Source organism: Chiloscyllium plagiosum, chromosome 23 (genome assembly GCF_004010195.1).
Source record: "Chiloscyllium plagiosum isolate BGI_BamShark_2017 chromosome 23, ASM401019v2, whole genome shotgun sequence".
In the NCBI taxonomy this organism is placed as follows: domain Eukaryota; kingdom Metazoa; phylum Chordata; class Chondrichthyes; order Orectolobiformes; family Hemiscylliidae; genus Chiloscyllium; species Chiloscyllium plagiosum.
In genome coordinates this window covers 4,210,920-4,235,879 of record NC_057732.1, presented here as the reverse complement: position 1 = coordinate 4,235,879, position 24,960 = coordinate 4,210,920, and the positions used below count along the sequence as shown (strand labels likewise).

At 46.3% G+C, this 24,960-nt stretch overlaps 2 protein-coding genes across 4 annotated transcripts in view; one reads left to right on the top strand and one right to left on the bottom strand.

The window, feature by feature from the left end:
* mrpl42 (mitochondrial ribosomal protein L42) overlaps positions 1–1,947 on the bottom strand; it is a 28,915-nt gene extending 26,968 nt beyond the window's left edge. The window contains exon 1 of the mRNA XM_043713336.1: positions 1,672–1,947. Within this exon, the coding sequence (XP_043569271.1) occupies positions 1,672–1,782 (111 nt within the window). The 5' untranslated portion in view covers positions 1,783–1,947. The remainder of the gene's footprint in view (positions 1–1,671) is intronic.
* socs2 (suppressor of cytokine signaling 2) lies at positions 207–24,404 on the top strand. 3 transcript variants are annotated; one of them, XM_043713341.1, is made up of 3 exons: positions 207–293; positions 6,576–6,786; positions 23,480–24,404. In XM_043713341.1, the coding sequence occupies exons 2-3, from the start codon at positions 6,702–6,704 to the stop codon at positions 23,938–23,940; spliced, it is 546 nt and encodes a 181-aa protein (XP_043569276.1). In that variant the 5' UTR covers positions 207–293; positions 6,576–6,701; the 3' UTR covers positions 23,941–24,404. The 3 variants fall into 3 exon arrangements, with proteins under 3 accessions (XP_043569276.1, XP_043569275.1, XP_043569274.1); XM_043713340.1 differs by having other exon boundaries at positions 276–582; XM_043713339.1 differs by lacking the exon at positions 207–293 and adding an exon at positions 895–1,208.
* The last annotated feature ends 556 nt before the right edge of the window (positions 24,405–24,960 follow it).

Below are 24,960 nucleotides of genomic sequence, written 5' to 3'. Positions count from 1 at the left end.
TCTGCCACTCGTTTGTGAAGCTAACCAGACAAAACACATCCAAAAACACTTTTCAGGGAAGCGCGTTAATGTCCAAACAGCGGCGTGACGGAAGGAGGCTCGGTCTCCCGGGTTCTAGGGGAAAAAAACCCAGCCGCTTTAACCGAAGGAAACACCGGGAAACAACCCAGCCCGCGAGGCGAATGGTCAGTGCATGCTGGAAAGTAGGAAGTTTGCCGGGATTTCAGCAGAACCCGCCTCCAAGAGAAGTCGGGAGTTCGTTTTCCAAATTAATTAAAGTGTACAAAACGAAGGTAAGAAAATGACCCAATCGAGGGAACGGTTTGTGGTCAAAATAATGTTCGTTCGCTCGCCATCTCTTTCTGTAAAGTGTCAGCGGGACATACCGCCCACCAAATCTCACCATCCCCATGAGGAACGTGAATTCACTTTCTGCCCCCCCCCCTCCCCTCCTGGAATTGCCCTGTGAGGAGGGTGGATTTGAGGACACTCCCGGGGTTATTTCCACTGGCCGCCCTCTCAGGACGAGAGTTCCCGGGGGGGCACTGTCTCCCCCCTCACTGCACATCTGAAAATAAACAGGTATGTGCCTTCTTTGGGTGCCAATGGTTTCACTCCGAATCCCAGCGCATAACGCGTGGGCATCGAATTAGACTCGGTTTGCCTGCTCCTCGCCATAATCGGGGGGGGGGGGGGCAAATCTCACAGAATCCCGGGACTACTCTGCCCCCGAGCAAAACCAAAACCTGCTCATCATTGGAGCTGAAGGACTTTGGCGCCCGTGGCGTTAAGGTTTGGATAGCTGTGTGCTCTTTGCAATTGTTTAGCGGTAAATAAAATTCAGGGGCCGGAGATATCACTCGCTCCAGAACCAAAACTACATCTGATCTTCGTGTTTAACAAAATAAAAATCACCGGGAGGGCCCAAACTGAACACCTCTCTGGTTCTCTGCAGCGAATATACTGAGTTTGAAATTCTTAGCATGTTCACTTCCAAAACAAAACAACCCCCCCCCCCCCCCCCGCAAACATCTGTGTGCTGGCTGACAGTACTGTACACAAACATCAGCCTCTCTCTGTTCATAAACACCGAGCACGCCTCGTCCGCCCAGGATCACAGAGACACGCCACGCAATGATTTGAAAGGTTAAAAGTCGGTTGAGGTGTCTGAATTGGGATTGGCAACTTCCACCTTCTCCAAACCTTGGGTTAGTACCAACTAGGCTTCGCTCGTAAACATTCACGGCATAACAAAAACGGCTGGAAAACCTCAGCAGGTCTGGCAGCATCTGTGGAGAGAAATCAGTTAACGTTTAGGGTCGAGTGACCCTTCCCCAGAACTGTTCCAGGTTTTGTTTTCTGATTTACAGCGTCCGCAGTGCTTTGGGTTAGCATTTAGTACATTCCCAGCCGACATACAAGAAATTGTCCTTATCGCCCTGTGTATATGTGTCTGTATGTGTTTGTGCTTGTGTGTGTCTCTATCTGTGAATGTGTGCTTATATGTATATGTATCTGTGCGCATATGTGCCTGTAAGCGTGCCTATATCTGTATGTGTCTGTGTTTGTGTGGATGTATGCGTAGTATTGTACGTGTAGAGATATGTAGATGTATAAGTATGAGACATTGCATACAGACAGATACATATAGAATATATATTGCATATCAACCTGTGTCTTGATAGAGATTTCTGGGGATGACTCATTTCTCTGAGCGTGTAGAAGCAGAAGCGGGGCCATGCACTCTCCCTTTGCCCAAGGGATTGGGTAGATTGGGTCCATCTCTCTCCTCCTGCCCCTCTGCCATCCGTCCCCGGGTCTGCTTCACTGTCATCATCAGCCTGGGAACCTCGAGGGATTCTTAGAAGTAGCTCTCTCTCTCTGGCCCTGTGCACAGTAAAGACAGGCTGCCCTTTGGGGGAGGGAGAGAAGAGACATAGGGCACTGACTCTCTCCCCCTCTCCCCGGGAGAAAGCTGCAGCTGGATTCAGGCCCCCGCCCCCAGTGGGAAGGCGGAGTGGGGCTGTCCTCACTCTAGGCTGGGCTCCAGGGTAAATTCAGGACTCAGGCCGCTTTCGCTTTTAGAGTTGGCCGATTGCCAGAGGCTTCACGTGACACATTTCCTGGAAAGTTCCTGGAAAGTCACCCCCGTGTGTGTTTATGTGGGAGGGGAGTGGGAGGTGGAGAAGGGCGGGCGGGGGGTGGAGACTGGCGCCAGCTAATAGCAACACTGCCCTGTGCTGCAGCGTGCAATATTCAGCTACACAGCAAGCTATCTGCTCTGCCAGCACCAGCTCGCTCATAAACCACACCCTGCCTGCCCCGGCTCTCACTGCCTCTGCTCCTGTCACTCTCCCAGTCCCTGCCCCATTCTCCCAATCTCAGCCCTCTTCCCCAGTCCACACTCCAAATCTCACACTCACTCCAAGCCTCAAACACATTCCAAATCTCACACTCACTCCAAATCTCATACACACTCCAAACCTCACACACACTCCAAATCTCACACACACTCCAAATCTCACAATCACTCCAAACCTCACACACACTCCAAATCTCACACTCACTCCAAGCCTCAAACACATTCCAAATCTCACACTCACTCCAAATCTCATACACACTCCAAACCTCACACACACTCCAAATCTCACACACACTCCAAATCTCACAATCACTCCAAACCTCACACACACTCCAAATCTCACACTCACTCCAAGCCTCAAACACATTCCAAATCTCACACTCACTCCAAATCTCATACACACTCCAAACCTCACACACACTCCAAATCTCACACACACTCCAAATCTCACAATCACTCCAAACCTCACACACACTCCAAATCTCACACTCACTCCAAGCCTCAAACACATTCCAAATCTCACACTCACTCCAAATCTCATACACACTCCAAACCTCACACACACTCCAAATCTCACACACACTCCAAATCTCACAATCACTCCAAACCTCACACACACTCCAAATCTCACACTCACTCCAAGCCTCAAACACATTCCAAATCTCACACTCACTCCAAATCTCATACACACTCCAAACCTCACACACACTCCAAATCTCACACACACTCCAAATCTCACAATCACTCCAAACCTCACACACACTCCAAATCTCACACTCACTCCAAGCCTCAAACACATTCCAAATCTCACACTCACTCCAAATCTCATACACACTCCAAACCTCACACACACTCCAAATCTCACACACACTCCAAATCTCACAATCACTCCAAACCTCACACACACTCCAAATCTCACACTCACTCCAAGCCTCAAACACATTCCAAATCTCACACTCACTCCAAATCTCATACACACTCCAAACCTCACACACACTCCAAATCTCACACACACTCCAAATCTCACAATCACTCCAAACCTCACACACACTCCAAATCTCACACTCACTCCAAGCCTCAAACACATTCCAAATCTCACACTCACTCCAAATCTCATACACACTCCAAACCTCACACACACTCCAAATCTCACACACACTCCAAATCTCACAATCACTCCAAACCTCACACACACTCCAAATCTCACACTCACTCCAAGCCTCAAACACATTCCAAATCTCACACTCACTCCAAATCTCATACACACTCCAAACCTCACACACACTCCAAATCTCACACACACTCCAAATCTCACAATCACTCCAAACCTCACACACACTCCAAATCTCACACTCACTCCAAGCCTCAAACACATTCCAAATCTCACACTCACTCCAAATCTCATACACACTCCAAACCTCACACACACTCCAAATCTCACACACACTCCAAATCTCACAATCACTCCAAACCTCACACACACTCCAAATCTCACACTCACTCCAAGCCTCAAACACATTCCAAATCTCACACTCACTCCAAATCTCATACACACTCCAAACCTCACACACACTCCAAATCTCACACACACTCCAAATCTCACAATCACTCCAAACCTCACACACACTCCAAATCTCACACTCACTCCAAGCCTCAAACACATTCCAAATCTCACACTCACTCCAAATCTCATACACACTCCAAACCTCACACACACTCCAAATCTCACACACACTCCAAATCTCACAATCACTCCAAACCTCACACACACTCCAAATCTCACACTCACTCCAAGCCTCAAACACATTCCAAATCTCACACTCACTCCAAATCTCATACACACTCCAAACCTCACACACACTCCAAATCTCACACACACTCCAAATCTCACAATCACTCCAAACCTCACACACACTCCAAATCTCACACTCACTCCAAGCCTCAAACACATTCCAAATCTCACACTCACTCCAAATCTCATACACACTCCAAACCTCACACACACTCCAAATCTCACACACACTCCAAATCTCACAATCACTCCAAACCTCACACACACTCCAAATCTCACACTCACTCCAAGCCTCAAACACATTCCAAATCTCACACTCACTCCAAATCTCATACACACTCCAAACCTCACACACACTCCAAATCTCACACACACTCCAAATCTCACAATCACTCCAAACCTCACACACACTCCAAATCTCACACTCACTCCAAGCCTCAAACACATTCCAAATCTCACACTCACTCCAAATCTCATACACACTCCAAACCTCACACACACTCCAAATCTCACACACACTCCAAATCTCACAATCACTCCAAACCTCACACACACTCCAAATCTCACACTCACTCCAAGCCTCAAACACATTCCAAATCTCACACTCACTCCAAATCTCATACACACTCCAAACCTCACACACACTCCAAATCTCACACACACTCCAAATCTCACAATCACTCCAAACCTCACACACACTCCAAATCTCACACTCACTCCAAGCCTCAAACACATTCCAAATCTCACACTCACTCCAAATCTCATACACACTCCAAACCTCACACACACTCCAAATCTCACACACACTCCAAATCTCACAATCACTCCAAACCTCACACACACTCCAAATCTCACACTCACTCCAAGCCTCAAACACATTCCAAATCTCACACTCACTCCAAATCTCATACACACTCCAAACCTCACACACACTCCAAATCTCACACACACTCCAAATCTCACAATCACTCCAAACCTCACACACACTCCAAATCTCACACTCACTCCAAGCCTCAAACACATTCCAAATCTCACACTCACTCCAAATCTCATACACACTCCAAACCTCACACACACTCCAAATCTCACACACACTCCAAATCTCACAATCACTCCAAACCTCACACACACTCCAAATCTCACACTCACTCCAAGCCTCAAACACATTCCAAATCTCACACTCACTCCAAATCTCATACACACTCCAAACCTCACACACACTCCAAATCTCACACACACTCCAAATCTCACAATCACTCCAAACCTCACACACACTCCAAATCTCACACTCACTCCAAGCCTCAAACACATTCCAAATCTCACACTCACTCCAAATCTCATACACACTCCAAACCTCACACACACTCCAAATCTCACACACACTCCAAATCTCACAATCACTCCAAACCTCACACACACTCCAAATCTCACACTCACTCCAAGCCTCAAACACATTCCAAATCTCACACTCACTCCAAATCTCATACACACTCCAAACCTCACACACACTCCAAATCTCACACACACTCCAAATCTCACAATCACTCCAAACCTCACACACACTCCAAATCTCACACTCACTCCAAGCCTCAAACACATTCCAAATCTCACACTCACTCCAAATCTCATACACACTCCAAACCTCACACACACTCCAAATCTCACACACACTCCAAATCTCACAATCACTCCAAACCTCACACACACTCCAAATCTCACACTCACTCCAAGCCTCAAACACATTCCAAATCTCACACTCACTCCAAATCTCATACACACTCCAAACCTCACACACACTCCAAATCTCACACACACTCCAAATCTCACAATCACTCCAAACCTCACACACACTCCAAATCTCACACTCACTCCAAGCCTCAAACACATTCCAAATCTCACACTCACTCCAAATCTCATACACACTCCAAACCTCACACACACTCCAAATCTCACACACACTCCAAATCTCACAATCACTCCAAACCTCACACACACTCCAAATCTCACACTCACTCCAAACCTCACACACACTCCAAATCTCACGCTCACTTTGGCTCATACCCAATTTCACTTTCACTCCTTCCCACTCTGTCACACCCAGTCTTACTCTCACACTGATACAGGCTCACACCCAGGCCCAATCTCACTCTCACACTCACTCTCATACCCAGCTCACACTGGGTGCCATTCTCCCCCTCTACCTGGGCTGTTCTTCTGGATGACACGTGGAGGTTCGCTTCTTCATCTTGCGACTGGAATGGGAAGATTTGAGCAGAGCCAAACTTGTGGCGGAAAGCCCCCTAGACACTTGGTCCACCCCCAGCCCCCGGAGGGAGCATCAACATTTTCCTGAAAGTGACTAGGGCACTGGAGGTATTCTCTCAGACTGCATCTGTTCTCTCTCTCTCTCTCTCTCCCCAGAGGCGTGTTGTATAAGCGTTGGCTCCCACCCCGGGGATGATGTTGGGGAGGTGAATACTGCTGGGTGACTCGGGGCTGTTGTTCTCTCGGCTGACGTACCGGGAGGGAGCAGACGATGTGGGTTTGATGCAGGGAGCCGGGACAGAGTCGAGCACTGGGCCAGTTGCAGAGGATCGCATTTCAGCGGCACTGGCGGATCTCCGGAGTACAGGTACCGGCGGAGCGCTCACTGTCTACAACGCTGTTGGCCAATATTCTCCTCCCTCTCAGCCATTTTAACACAGAACCCAAATAACAGGAACAACAAGAAGTTATTTTCAATTTTTGTGTTCAAAGCAAAAAGAAATAAACAGACAGAAAAGTCTTATCGTCTCTTGGGGTAAACTCCCTATGAATTTACCAGAGTGCTTACCTGCAACGCTGTGCTGTTTTGGTGCAGTTTAACTGAACAAATTTTTGTTTGTTGCTTATTGGTTTTAAAAAGTGGCTTCATTTTCATTATCCGTTGTGTTGGAAACTGCAAAATAAATTTCCGACACTTCACTGGGGGGGGGGGGGGGGGGTGAAGGTGCCGTTAGATAGTAATCTCTGATACATTTCACCAACTGAAAACAATGGGTGCGACTTTAAACAAGATATTAACAGTTAGACGGAGGTCCAGTGTCTGGCGTGTTCAGAATTGTAAACCAACTACCTCTCCTTTAATATAATTTTAATTTTACTCAAAAATATATGCAGGTGATAAACTTAAATCCTCTCCTGAGTGCGTTTTTGGAGTGAGAGAGCATTGGTAATATTATATATATATTTTAAAAAATGTTCCTGAGAAACAGCTGGAAATAGAAATCTCTGGAGAGGCTTTTAGGAAAGAGTTTGGGGAATTGGGAGGAGAAAGAAAACAAAAATATGTCTGGGCCTTATTTCAGAGAGTTCATGACTGTATCTGATGGGGGAAGAACAGAATATATCCCATTTGTGAGAGAAGCCAAATCCCACTTGCTTCACATTTATCAGGCAGACTTTTGGATGTGTCAGTTTATTTTCCCAGTTTTTAGAGTCAGTCGCTATGGAGAATTTCCCTGGCAGATCTCTATGACTCTATGACTCTAATATTTGGTTAGAGAAGCGCTCAGTCTAGGGAGGGATATGCCTGTTCCTGGGGCTATAATGTATCCAGCGGGATTTCAGGGAGAAGTCACAAAGTTGCGTCAGACACTCCGTGTCAGACGGAGGGGTGAAACTTGCAAGAGCCTGTTACAAAATTGGCATTGCACCTGGAACCAGGTTGTTTGGTGTGCAAGTCCTGGCTTATACCTGATTCCTCACCTCGAGCTATCTGCAGCCTGTGACATGGATAGTTTAAGCAGAAGCAGTCTTCTTTGGTTTTTGAGGTGAGGGGGGAAATTGCCTAAATCAAGTTCAATCCTGGAATTCACTGCAATGATTTCTCATCACATTCCTGTACCTTTGCCTCTGGGGTCACCTGAGGCTCTGTCTTTAGGATCGAATTAGGCACAGGTAATAGCTTAGTGTATTATCACCAGACTATTAACCCAAAGACCTGGGTAATACTCTGGGGACCTGGGTCAAATTCTACCATGGCAGTAATCATCTGGAAATAAGAGTTTAATGATGACCATAAACATTAATGATCTACATGCAAGAACTGATGCCATTCTGGCTAAGTTTGCAGACGATACAAAGATATAAGACAGTCTAGGGAGGGATATGCCTGTTCCTGGGGCCACTGAGGAGGCGGGGAGGCTGCAGAAGGATTTGGACAGGTTAGGAGAGTGGGCAAAGAAGTGGCAGATGGAGTACAATGGTGGAAATATGAGGTCATCCACTTTGGTAGGAAGAATAGAGGGATGGACTATTTTCTAAATGGGCAGAAAATTCAGAAATCTGAATGCAAAGAGACTTGGGAGTTCTAGTCCAGGATTCTCTCAAGGCAAAGTTGCAGGTTGAGTCAGTAGGTAGGAAGGCAAATGCAATGTTGGCATTTATTTTGCGAGGACTTGAATATAAAAGCAGGGATGTATTTCTGAGGCTCTGTAAGACTCTGGTCAGGCCACATTTGGAGTACCATGCATAGTTTTGGGCCCCATATCTCAGGAAGAATGTACTGGCCCTGAAGCGTATTCAGAGGATGTTTACGAGAATGGTCCCAGGAATGAAAAGCTTAACATATGAGGAACGTTTGAGGACTCTGGTCTATACTTGATGGAGTTTAGAAGGATGACAGGGGATCTAATAGAAACTTACAGAATACTGAATGGCCTGGACAGAGTGGATGTTGGGAAGATGTTTCCATTGATAGGAGAGACTAGGACCTGAGGGCACAGCCTTAGAGTAAAGTGAAGACATTTTAGAATGGATATTTTATGTGATGAGATCAAGGTTTTGATGTAACATTTAATCTAAAAGAGAGTGGTGAATCTATAGAATTCATTGCCACAAAAGGCTGTGGAGGCCAGCTCATTGAGTATATTTAAGACTGAGATAGTTAGGTTCTTGATTGTAAAGGGGAGGAAGCAGAAGAATAGAGTTGAGAAACTTATCTGCCATGATTGAATGATGGAGCAGACTCAATGGGCTCAGTGCCTAATTTCTGCTCCTATGTCTTATGGTCTTATTGTCAATTGTTGGAAAACCCCATCTGGTTCACTAATGTCATCCTTATCTGGTCTGGCCTACGTGTGACTCCAAACACACAGCAATGTGGCTGACTCCAAACTGTCCTCTGGGCAATCAGGGATGGGTAATAAATGCTGGTCCAGCAGTGACATCCACATCCCATGAATGAATAAAAAAGAATTCTCTTTCTACTTATCCATGATGTTGTCTGAAGGGCCTGCATCCTCTTGCATGGACTCAGGAAAGACATCAGCAGAATCTCCCTCAGCTTTTCCTTTGCTTCAGCATAGTCGAGCTCCCTGCCCAACATGCAGGTGTGGATGAGCAACAGCTTTCCTTCTGTGAAGCAATGGAGCGAGATTGGTGTCGTGGTAATAGTGAGAGTGGGCTAGCAATCCAGAGACCTTTAAGGAATTGGGTTCAATCATTTTCTGAACAACAATGATGGATCAGAAAGTAAGGTAGATGTCTTTTTAATAGAATAACTTCCACAAGCACACAAAGTACTTTCCTGTGTTTCCTACAGTGCAGAAGTGACCTGCACTTCACAAGGACTTAGTTTTGTAGTCATTATGGTAATAGAGGAAACTCAGCAGCCAAATTGCACACAACAAGCTCCCATAAACAGCAAGGGGATAAGGAACTGATCATGTGATTTCACTCATGGTGGTTGAGAGGTAAATATTGTCCAGAAAAACTCTCCTTCAAAATAGTGCAGCGGGATATTTTATGTGATGACATCAAGGTTTTGATGTAACATTTAATCTAAAAGACAAACTTTCTGACTGTCTCTGGACTGCACTGTAAACTCAGCCTGGGATTCAGTTCTGGAATATTTGGAGTGGGACCTCTACCTCGTGGCTCAGATGTCAGTGTGTCAGCACTGACCCGCAGCAGGTACCTCTCCCACAAGCTGAGAAGAAGCTAAGACAAGTTGATGGGTGACTTGGAAAAGAACTGGGATGTTGCCACTTCAGGAATGAATTCCCAAAATCTTGTCTCGGAAGAAACCAAGTTTTGTGAAAAAATAATCCTTGTGAAACATCTGGACTAGAAGGAGTCTGGAAAAAAAAACCCTTCAATGATATAACAGCAATTAGTAACAAAACATAATCAAGGAGAGGATGGATATACCAGCAAAAGGATTCCTGCTCCTTTTGACATCATTATATTGTCAAAATTTCAAAGTCGCTGTGCCTTTTTCTTTGTCCTCTTATGGTCATGTTAGGGGGCTGCTTGAGATCAGAAATCACTGATTGTAACTTGTGTATCACAAATTCCAAATAAAGACAAGTTTGGGAGTCCAAGTCTGAAATGAGTACAGGCCACACATCATTATTGAATTTGGTGCTTGTTCCACAATCACTTACTGTCATTTATTGAGGTCTGTGGACAGATAATTGAGTTTCTCAGCAATGTCTTCACTTACAACCTATCACATGTGTAGGCTCAGCAGTGTCTACTGCTTTATGAGTAGAATAGAGCAAAATATGCATTGCATAGTATAGCCTGAGATCTACTATAAAGGAAGGAGCAACAGAGATCATTAGGGAGTCACAACCTTTGCTCGACTGGCCTCCTATGGAGCAGCAAAGGGTTGCTCTGACAACCAGGCTACGTTTATCCTGGCTACGTGCCTGAGTGTATCACTGACCTCTTCCCTGACTGACGCATGATCAAAACATCCAGGCTCATTCATCCAACCTTTCTATCACTCACTCAGTGATGTAGGGAATTAGAATATTTCCATTTTTTTCATTCATTTGTGGGATGTAGGTGTCGCTGGCTGACCAGCATTTATAGCCTGTCTTAGTTGTCCTGAGAAGGTGATGGTGAGCTGACTTCTTGAACGGCTGCAGTCCACCTGCTATGTGTTGACCCACAATGCCATTAGGGAGGGAATTCCAGGATTTTGACCCAGTGACAGTGAAGGAATGGTGATATATTTCCAAGTCAGGATGGTGAGTGGCTTGGAGGGAAACTTGAAGAGGGTGGTGTTCCCATACATCTGCTTCCCTTGTCCTTCTAGATGGGAGTGATCGTGGGTTTGGGAGGTGTGGTCTGAGGATCTTTGGTGAATTTCTGCAGTGCATCCTATAGATAGTACACACTGCTACTCTGAGAGTCAATGGTGGAGAACGTGGATGCTTGTAGATGTGGTGCCAATCACTTGAGCTGCTTTGCCCTGGATTGTGAGTGTTGTTGGAGCTGCACCCATCCAGGCAAGTGGGAGATATTCCATCATACTCTTGACTTGTGCCTTGTAGATTATGGACAGGCTTTGGGGTGCCAGGAGGTATGTTACTCGCCACAGTATTCTTAGCCTTTGACCTGCTCTTGTAGTCACTATGTTTATGTGGTGAGTTCAATTGAGCTTCTGTTCAATGATAACCCCCAGGATGTTGATAGTGGGGGACTTCAGTGATGGTAACACTGTTGAATGTCAAGGGCGATAGTTAGATTATCTCTTATTGGTGATGGCCACAGCCTGGTCTTTGTGTGGCGTGAATGTTATTTACCACTTGTCAGCCCAAGCCTGGATCTTGTTGCATTTGAACATGAGGAGAAAGTGAGGTCTGCAGACGCTGGAGATCAAAGCTGAAACTTTATTGCTGGAACAGCACAGCAGGTCAGGCAGCATCTAGGGAACAGAAGATTCGACGTTTCGGGCACATGCCCTTCTTCAGGAATGAGCAGAGAGTGTTCAGCAGGAGAAGATAAAAGGTAGGGAGGAGGGACTTGGAGGAGGGGCGTTGGAAATGTGATAGGTGGAAAGAGGTCAAGGTGAGGGTGATAGGTCGGAGTAGGATGGAGGCGGAGAGGTCAAGAAGAAGACTGCAGGTCAGGAAGGCGGTGCCGGGCTGGAGGGATTCGTCTGAGACAAGGTGGGGGGAGGGGGGATGAAGAAACTGGTGAAGTCCAAGTTCATCCCCTGTGGTTGGAGGGTTCCCAGTCGGAAGATAAGACGCTCCTCCTCCGACCGTCGCGTTGTTGTGGTTTGGCGGTGGATGAGTCCAATGACCTGCATATCCTCGGTGGAGTGGGAGGGGGAGTTGAAATGCTGTGCTACAGGGTGATTGGGTTGGTTCGTCACCAGTTTCTTCATCCCCCCTCCCCCCACCTTGTCTCAGCCGAATCCCTCCAGCCCGGCTCCCTTCTTGACCTCTCCGCCTCCACCCTACTCCGACCTATCACCTTCACCTTGACCTCTTTCCACCTATCACATTTCCAACGCCCCTCCTCCAAGTCCCTCCTCCCTATCTTTTATCTTCTCCTGCTGAACACTCTCTGCTCATTCCTGAAGAAGGGCATGTGCCCGAAACGTCGAATCTTCTGTTCCCTAGATGCTGCCTGACCTGCTGTGCTGTTCCAGCAATAAAGTTTCAGCATTTGAACATGAACTGCTTTAGTATTTGAGGAGTAATGAATAATGCTGAACATTGTGCATTCATTGCCCATAGTAGGTGGACTGCAGCGGTTCAAGAAGGCAGCTCAACACCACCTTCTCAAGGGAAACTAGAACAAGCAATAAATGCTGTTCATGTAGTATGTAGTATCCAGAGTGTCCAACCGTTTCTTGATATCATGTGGAGTGAATCGAATTGGCTGAAAACCAATATCTGTGATGCGGCGGACCACTGGAGAAGGCCAAAATAAACTGGAGCAAAAATTCAGCCTTATCTTTGGCATTGATGTGCTGGGCTTTTCCAACATTGAGGATGGGGATATTTGTGGAGCCTCCCCCCTCCAGTGAGTTATTTAATTGTCTACCTCTATTCACAAATGGATGCCTTGTGCTGAATGTGAAATAATGGAATAATACAATGCAAGTGGCCATTCAACCTATTATGCCTGTGCTGGCTCTTTGGTAATTCATCCCATTTCCCCATTCTATCCCATCCCTCTGCAGTTTTATTTGCCTTCAGATATCTACCCAATTCTGGTTTTAACGTTATTATTGAATCTATTTCCATCATCCTTTCAGGAAGTGATTCCATGCTGATGTACGCTATTCCTTGATTAATAAAGCTCTGTGATTTTGTTTTTAAACAGCCTCTTTTAATTACCCAACTGCCTTTTTCTAACTAGTGCTCGCATCTTGTCATTTTGAAGGCCCTGTTTAGACATAGTCACACATATTTATGGCATGCCAGCTTCTGTCAGGGGATTGGTTGAGCGTTGTTTGTATGACCCTGTATTGCCTTGAGTGCTGTGAAGGTGGGGGTATCTATAGATGTAGGTGGCCAGTAGTTCCACACTGCCAGGCCTTCTCTGGGTGAAATATGACTCTGGACTTTGAGTCCTCCTGGATTTTCTAATGCTTTGATAAGAAACTGAACTGGTCAAACATAGCTACCAACCTTTCCCTCTGCAATATATGGAGCTACAGGAATCCCAGCGCATGGACTGGCCCGTAAAGGTGGGCTTGCAGTAGAGAACCCATTGATTTGACAATTAGTATGTTGAGGAACAGGAGCTCTGTTTCAAAAGTAAGCTTGAACTCAGAACAGAACCCTCTGAAGTGTGTAAGGAAAACTTTACATGCAATAGCAGATCCAAACAAAGCAAATGTATCAACTATGTATCTGTGCAAGGGGTAGTTTAGAGGTCATTCCATTGAAGACCCATTTCTCATGGAACCCAATAACGATGTTAGTGAATGCTGGGCCTATGGGCGATCCCATGGCAACACTATCTATTTGAGCATAAATGATGCTGCTGAAACTGTACTCACCGCATGAGTTGTTATTCTTATAAGTTTAATAAGTATGAATTCAGTCAAAGGAGGATTGTCTAGATTCCCATGATATATTGCTGGGATGCAGTGATGAGGTGAAGGGGTGACTTTATAGAGGTTTATAAAATAGAGGAGCATTGATAATGTAAATGCCATGTGTCTTTTCCCTGTGATGGTGGATTTCAAGACTAGGGGGCTTATTTTTAAGGTGAAAGGAGAAAGATTTAAAGAAGACATGAGGGGTAATTTGTTTTTTCACAGAGAGTGTATGGAATGTACTTCCTAAGGAAGTGATGGATGCAGGTACAGTTACAAAATTTAAAAGACTTTACGATAAGTAGAAATGTTTGGAGGGATATGGGCCAAGCACAGGCAGGTGGGACAAGTTTAGTTTGGGATTACAGTCATCATGGACTGGTTAGACTGAAGAGTCTTTTTCTGTGCTATATGACTCTATGTTGGTTACACACACATATGAGCAAGGACCAAGAGTAGACCTCATTGAGCCTGCTGTACAATATAGTAAGGTCATGGCTGATCAGATTCTTGCTTCAACTCTACATTCCTGCTCATCCCTGATCATTTTTCATCCCCTGGCAATCAAGAATCTAACTCTGCCTTCTAAATATATATGAAGATTCTGCGTTTTTGAGGAAAGGAATTCTAAAGACTCACAATCCTCTGACAGAAACAATGTTTCCTCGTCTCTGTTTTAAGTGGTCACCCCTTTATTTTGAAACTTTGACCCCTAGTTCTAGATTCTGCAACAAGAGGAAACATCCGTTCAACATCCGCCTGGTGAAATTCCACCCTTCCGCCCGCAGCTTAGAATCTTAATGATAAGTTCACCTCTGAAATTTCTAATCTCCAATAGATGCAGGCATAGCCTGACTAGCCTTTCCCTAGAAGGCAATCCATTCATTCCAGCTATTAGTCTGGTAAACCTTATCTGAACTGTTTTCAACACATTAACATTCTTCCTTAAGTACGGTGACCAGTGTTTTAGAGAATCCCTACAGTGTGGAAACAGGCCATTTGGCCCAACCAACCACATCAACCCTCTGAGGAGCATCCTATCCAGACCCAACACCCTATCCTATCCCTATAACCCTGCATTTTCTCATATACACAGCAGTCCAGATGTGGTCTCACCAATGCCCCTGTATGACTGAAGCATAACGTCACCACCCTTGCATTCAATTCCTTTCACAATAAACATTACATTCTATTAGTTTTCCTGATTACTTGCTGTACCTGCATACTAACTTCACACACTAAGACACCTGGATCTCTGGTGGTCAACATTCATATGACATGCCATGGTATCCTTAAAAGTCTCCGAGCACCAGCATGAAGCCACCAGCTGTCTGATTATTTTATCAGCACTGCCCTCATTCTAAAGAAGGTAATAATTTGCAATACTAATTGACACGCAGAACATCAGCTACAGCAACATCTGAAATATTTACAAATGGTTTCTAAGGAGCGGAGGTTAACAAATCCATCTGCACAAGAGGAACACCAATATAGAGTCATAGGGTCCTACAGCATGGAAACAGAGCCTTTGGTCCAAATTGTCAATGTCGCTTAAGTTTCCCAAACTAATCTAGTCCCAATTGCCAGTGTTTGGCTCATTTCTCTCTAAACCCTTTCTATTCCTAAACTTGCTGCATTCTGTTCCTCAAGTCCTCCCCTGACCTTGTTATCAAACTTGCCATAACATGTGGTGCAGTTGTTGTCGAGCACGCTGACCTCTAGGTGGCAGACGTGAGCCTCAACTCTCAGACACTTTCTCCTAATTCCCTCTCGGTCACAACCACACTTGAACTTCAAGCTGTAGTTTCTTGAACTGTCATGGACCTCATCTCCTCGGAGATTTCTAACCCACCCTCACAGACCCCATCCCCTGCTTCTACTTTCTACCCCCTTCCCAAAACCCATAAAGCGGGCTGCCCTGGTAGACCCATCATTTCAGCCTGTTCTTGCCCCACTGGTTTCTTCCTATCTTGAATCTATTTCTCCCCCATTGTTCAGTCTCTTCCACTTACATTGGTGATTGTTCTAGTGCTTTACATCAGTTCTACAGTTTCTAGTTTTCTGGTCCTAGCCAGCTGCTCTTCACCATTCCCTTTACACATCAATTCCCTACTGTCAGGTCTGAAGACTCTCTACTTTTCGCTTTGAAAGGACCTGCCCAGTCTCCATCCACCACCACCCTCCTACACCTGGTTGAGTTTGTTGTCACTTTGAACAACCTCTTCTTTAACTTGTCTCATTTTCTCCAAGTCAAATATGTAGCCATGGATACCCACAGGGGTTCCAACTTTACCCCACATTGTGGTAGACAGAGCCTTCAGCTGTATCTGCCCCATCACCTGCACATCTGCCATCACCACTTCATCTCTTTCCTTAAAACAACTGGAGGCCTTACTTTCCAACACATTAATCTAGGAGAAAGTGAGGACTGCAAATGCTGGAGACCAGAGTTGAAGATTGTGGTGCTGGAAAAGCGCAGCCGGTCAGGCAGCATCTGAGGAGCAGGAGAGTCGACTTTTCGAGCATAAGATCTTCATCAGGAATGTGGGGAAGGCCCAAGGGAGCTGAGAGATAAATGGGAGGGGGTGGAGCTGGGGGAAAGGTAGATGGCGGCACGGTGGCACAGTGGTTAGCACTGCTGCCTCACAGCGCCAGAGACCCGGGTTCACTTCCCGCCTCAGGCGACTGACTGTGTGGAGTTTGCACGTTCTCCCCGTGTCTGCGTGGGTTTCCTCCGGGTGCTCCGGTTTCCTCCCACAGTCCAAAGATGTGCAGGTCAGCTGAATTGGCCATGCTAAATTGCCCGTAGTGTTAGGTAAAGGGGTACATGTAGGGGTATGGGTGGGTTGCGCTTCGGCGGGGCGGTGTGGACTTGTTGGGCCGAAAGGCCTGTTCCCACACTGTAAGTAAGTAATCTAATCTAATGGCAATGCGATAGGTAGATTAGTCTCTGTTGTTAAAGGATCATCCTCTGCCATGTTTGAAGGCTACCACCAAACACATCTTGCCCTCCCCTCCCCTCCCCTCCACTTTCAGCATTCAGCAACATCAGTCTGTTCCCTCTGTCACACCCTGCTCCACTCTGCCATCACACCTAAATGGAGTAGGGAATGGGGGTGTGGCACCATGTCCAGGGCAGGGGTGTAGTGCATCGGGATTAGGATCATAACTGGAGAGAGTTGGTCCAGCAAGGGAAAGGAGGTCAGGTTCACACCAGAGGAAGGGGACATTGGGTCTAGATTGGGGGAAGGGTAGGGTTTGGCTCTAGAGCCAAGAGGGATTTGTCAGTTCTCATGATAGGGTTCATACAATCCCTACAGCGTGGAAGCAGGCCATTTGGCCCATCGAGTCCGCACCAAACCTCTGGGTAGCATCCCACCCAGACTCATCCCTCTAGTCTGTATTTCCCATGGTTAATCCACCTAACCTACACAACCCTGGACACTATGGGCAGTTTAGCATGGTCACTCAACTAACTTGCACATCTTTATACTGCAGGAGGAAACCAGAGCAACCAGAGGGGACCTATGCAGTCACAGGGAGAATATGCAAACTCCACACAGACATTTACCCAAGGCTGGAATTGAACCTGGGTTCCTGGTGCTGGGAGGCAGCAGTGCTAACCACTGACCCACCATGCTGCCCTGTTGTTGTGTTCTGGGGTAGGCATTTTTACAGAATTGCAGCAGTAAGGATACTAAGGAGAAAAGGGTTTTCATTTTATTCTTGGACTTAAGAGGCACAAAAGTTGAGAGTTAAAAGCTGACATAAACAACAGTTTGGCAAACACACACAATTACTTGTCTAAGGTTGTGGCTTCCTTCCCTTTTCTTTCTTGACAGAAAATAAAATATTTGTGAAAGCAAATACCTATTAATCTAAGGAGAACTTTAACGCCTGAAAATGCCTATACATTTTTGTTTCCTCCTCAGGGATTTTAAAACAGCCAGAAATATTTTGGCAAAGGTTATGTGTAGCCAATGCTCTGTGAATGTTCAGACTTCTATTCATTGGCCTGCTTTATTTACATGCTCTCTGTCTGAGTTCCTGCCTACATCTTCTTATTGGTCAAAGGTCACTATGGATGTGAATAATGTTTCTGTTCTATACCCGAGAGCTGAATACAATAGAGTCATTGAAATGTTTTCTGAACAATGTCTCCACATTAAAGCCTGGGGATGGTGGCAGATATGAGGATCAGCCTTTAAAGGCAATGGATTATTTTCAGGTCATAACCGATTAAGTTCTGCACTTTTACATTTCACTCCTACGCATACACCATACTGTTGCACATTGAATCAAATCACATTGAAGAATGGAGAATAATCTCTTAGAGCCCAGAAAAAGCTGTTTGGCCAATTCTGCCTGTGCTGACTCTTTGAAAAAGTTATACAATCAGACCCCATTTCTAATCTAGAGCCTGTTGCAGTCCCAGCTGTGGCCACCACTCTCGGTGGTGCTGTGGGACAGAGGAACTGCTATCCCACTGATTGGCTGACAGCTCTTGGAGGCAGAGCATCCTGTAGCAAAGAGAAGGAAACCACAACCTTAGACAACTAATTGCCTGACATCTCCTGGTGGCTTCCGACTGGCAGGGGTAGACTCTCCTTCTGACCTTCCACCTGGCAGGGGTGGACGCTCCCCATGACTTTCCAGGGGTGGACTCTCCCCCCTGACATTCCAGGGGTGGACTCTCCCCCTGACATTCCAGGGTGGCAGGAGTGGACGCTCCCCATGACTTTCCAGGGGTGGCAGGGGTGGACTCTCCCCCCTGACATTCCAGGGGTGGCAGGAGTGGACTCTCCCTCTGACATTCCAGGGGTGGCAGGGGTGGACTCTCCCTCTGACATTCCATGGGTGGCAGGGATGGACTCTCCCCCTGACCTTCCAGGGGTGGCAGGAGTGGACTCTCCCTCTGACATTCCAGGGGTGGCAGGAGTGGACTCTCCCTCTGACATTCCAGTGTTGGCGGGGGTGGACTCTCCCCCTGACCTTCCAGGGGTGGCAGAGGTGGACTCTCCCCCTGATCTTCCAGTGGTGGCAGGGATGGACTCTCCCCCTGACCTTCCAGGGGTGGCAGAGGTGGACTCTCCCATTGACCTTCCAGGGGTGGACTCTCCCCCTGACCTTCCAGGGGTGGCAGGGGTGGACTCTCCCCCCTGACATTCCAGAGGTGGCAGGGGTGGACTCTCCCCCTGACCTTCCAGGGGTGGCAGTGGTGGACTCTCCCATTGACCTTCCAGTGGTGGACTCTTCCCCCTGACCTTCCAGTGGTGGCAGGGGTGGACTCCCCCGACATTCCAATGGTGGCAGGGGTGGACTCCCCCGACATTCCAGGGGTGGCAGGGGTGGACTCTCCCCCTCTGACCTTTCAGTGGCAGGTCGGGCACCCATTCCCAGTTGTACGCTGCAATGATCCCTACAGTGTTTGAAGTTGCAGGCAGGTGGCGCTTGGTAATGTGTCGCAGAAACACATGTCTTGCACTGTTGAGGTACTGCCCTGCTGGAGTCTAAAAATCCACCATCCTCTCTGTCTCTGGAGGACAGCATGCAGTCTCCCATTGCTGCCACTCTGCCAGTACCCTCACCAGCTGGCCAGGCTGGGCTGCTGCCAACTATGCCGAAGTTGGAGCAGTCAGGCCAGGAGCTGTGTGAACGTATTATACAATCTCCCCTGGTTAATCCACTGGGGTCACACTGTGGACAGCGAATGGCACCCAGAAGGCAGAATGTACTAGGGATGACTGGCTAACCTTCACATGGAATCCTGCATGGTTTAATTGATGAAGCTGGAATGTGATGTTCGTTTTGTGTTGGGTTAAAGATGGTTAAAGATCCCAATAGTCTGCTTGACAACATTATATGGAGAGGCATGGCTTTCTCTAAAAACCACTTGCCGATGTGTGTAGATCTTGTGCACTGGACACACCATCAAATGATCAGCGGGTCATTCTCGTTATCCAGTAGCTTTTGTTTTGCCCTGGTGGTCAAGTGGACCAGCATGGAATAAAGGCACCATGACAGCCTTCGGGAGCCAATTACTGGCCTGCTCTATGTGCTGCATGTGGTTACACACCAGTTTGACATTGAGGGAAGTGATCTGTTGTGGTTGTGATAAACTGGGATGTAGTGTCCTCAAAGCAGCAAGTACATCATTAGTGACATTCTGTATCATGGGAAATGCACTGTCCTGGTGAGGCTGTGCACTCACTCTGTCTGTTTCTGCTTGTTTCTATCTGTTTTTCTCTCTCTGCCTCCTTCTTTGTGCCTGCTTCTTTCTGTCTGCCTCTCTCTGTCTATTTCTGTCTCCTTCTCTCTGCCTGCTTTTCTCTGACTTTTTTTTTCTGTTTGTGTCTCTCCGTCTCTTCTTTGTGCCTACTTCTCTCTGCCTGTCAGTTGTCTCTGTTTGTTTGTCTCCGCAGAAGACAGAAGGTAACATAATCCCACATCTTTGTGTATAATGCATCAGTGATCTCCCTAATACTGGCCCATTGGAACATGTTCAAGTCCACGTGTACCTTTATAGTCACTGATAGTCACAAATCTGCTTACAGCAGGTGGCAGGATTCTGTGCACATCTGGAAAATATCGAACATGCTCTTCGATGCTGAGAATGGTGTCCAAAATGGAGTCCAGTGTAGCGACATATAAAAGCTCTGGGAACAACACACGGTGGCGGCACGGTGGCACAGTGGTTAGCACTGCTGCCTCGCAGCGCCAGAGACCCGGGTTCAATTCCCGCCTCAGGCGACTGACTGTGTGGAGTTTGCACGTTCTCCCCGTGTCTGTGTGGGTTTCCTCTGGGTGCTCCGGTTTCCTCCCACAGTCCAAAGATGTGCAGGTCAGGTGAATTGGCCATGCTAAATTGCCCGTAGTGTTAGCTAAGGGGTAAATGTAGGGGTATGGGTGGGTTGCGTTTCGGCGGGTGGGTGTGGACTTATTGGGCCGAAGGGCCTGTTTCCACACTGTAATGTAATGTAATCTAATCTAATAATCTTCTGGATCCAAAACAGAACCCGGACAGTTGATTATATGGTTGCTAAGCAATTTAGCATTGTAGCCAGTCTTTTGCCAATCTGAAAACAATGGAAATTGTAAAATATTGAGCTATACCTGTCTGTAAGATAAAAAAAGGAATTGAATTTCAATGTCTTCATACAGTGAATGGCTATCCACTTTAGATTAGATTAAATTCCCTACAGTATGGAAACAGGTCCCTCAGCCCAACAAGTCCACACCAACCCTCCGAAGAGTAACCCACCCAGACCCATTCCTTTACTCATATTTACCCCTGACTACTGCATCTAACACTACGGGCAATTTAGCATGGCCAATTCACCTGACCTGCACATTTTTGGACTGTGGGAGGAAACCGGTGCATCCGGAGGAAACCCACGCAGACACTGGGAGAATGTGCAAACTCCACACAGACAGTCGGTCGGTGGGGTTTTGAACCTGGGTTGGAAATGTGTTGCTGGAAAAGCGCAGCAAGTCAGGCAGCATCCAGGGAACAGGAGAATCGACGTTTCGGGCATAAGCCCTTCTTCAGGAAAGGGCTTATGCCCGAAACGTCGATTCTCCTGTTCCCTGGATGATGCCTGACCTGCTGCGCTTTTCCAGCAACACATTTCCAGCTCTGATCTCCAGCATCTGCAGACCTCACTTTCTCCTTTTGAATCTGGGTCCCTGTCACTGTGAGGCAGCAGTACTAACCACTGGGCACCCGTGCCGCCCATCTTGATAATCAAATTCTGATTTGAATGTTACCAAATATGTTGGGTTAAACATTGAACGTTGTCCCTTTTTTCAAAAACTGTTGGAAGTGTGAATCAATCTTTGAGACTATCCTGCAAGCCGTGCTTATACCCACCAGCATTACATTCAGCCAGAAGTCAGTGGGTAGCTTTCCTGATTTTGAATCACTAAATTCTGGATTCAAGTCCCACACCAGGGCCAGAAAACACAACTCACTCAGTCAGTGAGAAGGAAATTTGGATGGTGTGTGTAATGGGATCCACATCACAAGCATCAGTTTTCTGTTTGCACCTACTCTGGATGTTATCTCTATGATCTCTCTTCTTGAGTCCTTTGCCCAAAAGTAGCTATGACCTACAGTGAGTGGTGTGACCTCCACTGTGGGTAAAGCGAGCTCCAGAACCCACTGCAGCCAGAGCAGGAATCAAACCCTGTCACACTGGCAGTGGTCATCCAACCAACATGTCCTCCAAGCAGTTCCAGTTGCTGCAGTAACAAACACTTCTACAAGCATGTTGAAGCCTGGGGCTATGGATCATGAATCTCTCTTGCTCCTCCGGCTTGCCATTGACAAATGTTGTAAGGATTTTCAAGTTGATTCTCAATCTGCATTATCAAGGCACCTTGCCTGACAATCAAGATCTGAAGAGGGACCTTAACCCAGAGTATCAGGCTGAGCACACTAATGTTTTAGTATATGTATGGGATATGGGCATCCCTGGATAGGGATGCCCATTTATTGCCTATCGCTGATTGTCCAGAAGGCAGTTAAGAGTCAATCACGTTGCTGTGGGTCTGGAGTCACATGTAGGTCAGACTGGGTAAGGATGACATACTTCCCTCCTTAACAGATATTAGTGAACCAGATGTCTTTTTCCCCCTGACAATCAATAATGTTATCACTGTGTGCAATTCTGGTCTCCCTCCAATAGGAAGGATGTTGTGAAACTTGAAACTTGAAACAGAAAAGAGTTACAAGGATGTTGCCAGGGTTGGAGGGTTTGAGCTATAGGGAGAGGCTGAACAGGCTGGGGCTGTTTTTCCTGCAGCATCGGAGGCTGAGGGGTGACCTCATAGAGGTTTATAAAATCATGAGGGGGATGGATAGTTAAATAGACAAAGTCTTTTCCAGGGGTTGAGTCCAGAACTTAAAGGGCATAGGTTTAGGGTGAGAGGAGAAAGATTTAGAAGGAACTTAAGGGGCAACTTTTTCACTCAGAGGGTGGTGTGTGTATGGAATGAGCTGCCAGAGGAAGTGGGGGAGGCTGGTACAATTACAACACTTAAAAGGCATCTGGATGGATATATGACTGGGAAGGGTTTAGAGGAATATGGGCTAAGTGCTTGCAAATAGGAGTAGATTAATTTGGAGTATCTGGTTGGCATGGACAAGTTGGACTGAAAGTCTGTTTCCATGCTGTACAGCTCTATGACTCTATTAGACCCTTATTCTTAATTGAATTCAAATTTCACCATCTGCTGTGGCAGGATTTGAATGTGGGTCTCTGGAATATTAGCTGAGTTTCTGGATTAATACTCTTGTGATAATACCACTACGCCATTGCCTCCCAAACAGCACAAAACCAAACCCATGTATTAAAGCATATGATTTACAAACCATGGTCATATGTGGGAATTTGAACTATATCCAACTCAGCATCCTGCCAACTGAACTATTGCTAACACAATACCGGTGTTACAGCATACCAAGTTATAACTTGTCTCTTGTTTGTCGCAGGATGGTACTGGGGAGCTCTCCAAGCAAACGAAGCCAACGAGAAGTTAAAAGAAGCTTCTGAAGGTACTTTCCTGGTGCGAGACAGTTCACACCAGGACTATTTTCTCACCATTTCTGTGAAAACTGTCCTGGGACCAACCAACCTACGAATTGAATATCAAGATGGCAAGTTCAGGCTCGACTCGGTGATTCTCATGAGATCTAAGCTTCAGCAGTTTGACAGTGTGGTACATCTGGTGGAATACTATGTGGGTTTATGTCGGACACTACAGAACAGCCGCTGTCTGGCTCTTCAAAACAGAGGCATCCAACTCTGGTTAACCAAACCTTTCTACACTGAGACCCCTTCGCTGCAACATTTCTGCCGTATCACCATCCATAAAGTGACTAGAGAGATTGAAGAACTGCCTTTGCCAACTAAACTGAAGGAATACTTGTCAGAATATAGGTATCAGGTTTAAAACGCTCTTAAAGGAGGAAGCAAATCTGAGGGAGAGCCTTTGTTCAAAGCATCTCCCGCAGCCAGGAAAGCTGTCCCAACTTTGAAACAAAAACAAAATTGCTGGAAAAACACAGCATTTGTGGAGGGATATCAGAGATAACATTGCGGATCCAGTCACCCTTCTTCAGAACTGCTTTGTTTTTGCCTGTTTTTCTTGTACAATATTGTCCAATGTTTCCACCTCTGACACTCTGTTCTCGGTCTCTGCTGCCGAATTTGGCGAAGTTTGTGCTTGCCTTGCAGCACTGAAGCTTAATTAATTATTAATATAATATTTGAACCAGTTTACAGTCAACCTGAACCGAAAGGTCTGGAGCAATGGAGTACTCTGCAGCAATTCCCCTGGGAATTGTCTTCCCCGTCTGTTCTGATGGTTTAAAAATATTTTGGATTGTATGAAATAATTAAATAACCTCACTATTACATTTTTTTTTAACCTTGATTGTAACTGAGTATCTAAGTGACCAAAACTGCACGCAGTATTCTCGCTGAAACCTAACTGACCTCATGAACAGCTCTGTCATAACCTCCTCGCTTTTGTAATCACTGGCTTGACAAATAAAGGCAAGTATCCCATATGTCTTCCTAACCACCTTATCCACCTGCCCTGCTGCTTTAAAGGATCTATGGACAAGCACACCAAGATCTCTCTGATTCTCTGCTTTCTTTTGGGTCCCCCCCCATTCAATTTGTAACCTTTGCCTTGTTCATCCTTCCAAAATGTATTACTTTTCAGTATTAAATTCCAATTGCCATTGTACTTCCTACCTGACCAGCCGGTCTGTATTGTCCTGTAGCCTAAGGCTTTCCTCCTTGCTGTTTACCACATCACCAATTTTCATTAACAATCACACAAAGGGTCTGTTTTCATGCTGTACATCTCTATGACTCTATAACACCAGGTTATAGTCCAACGGGTTTATTTGGAAGCACTAGCTTTCGGAGCGCTGCTCCTTCATCAGGTGGGTCAGCAGCGCTC

Bases quoted from the DNA above. Each gene is read 5' to 3' on its own strand.
- socs2 (XM_043713341.1), top strand. From the start codon at position 6,702: ATGCAGGGAGCCGGGACAGAGTCGAGCACTGGGCCAGTTGCAGAGGAT. The intron at 6,787-23,479 runs GTACCGGCGGAG...TGTTTGTCGCAG, and splicing joins GGCGGATCTCCGGAGTACAG to GATGGTACTGGGGAGCTCTC.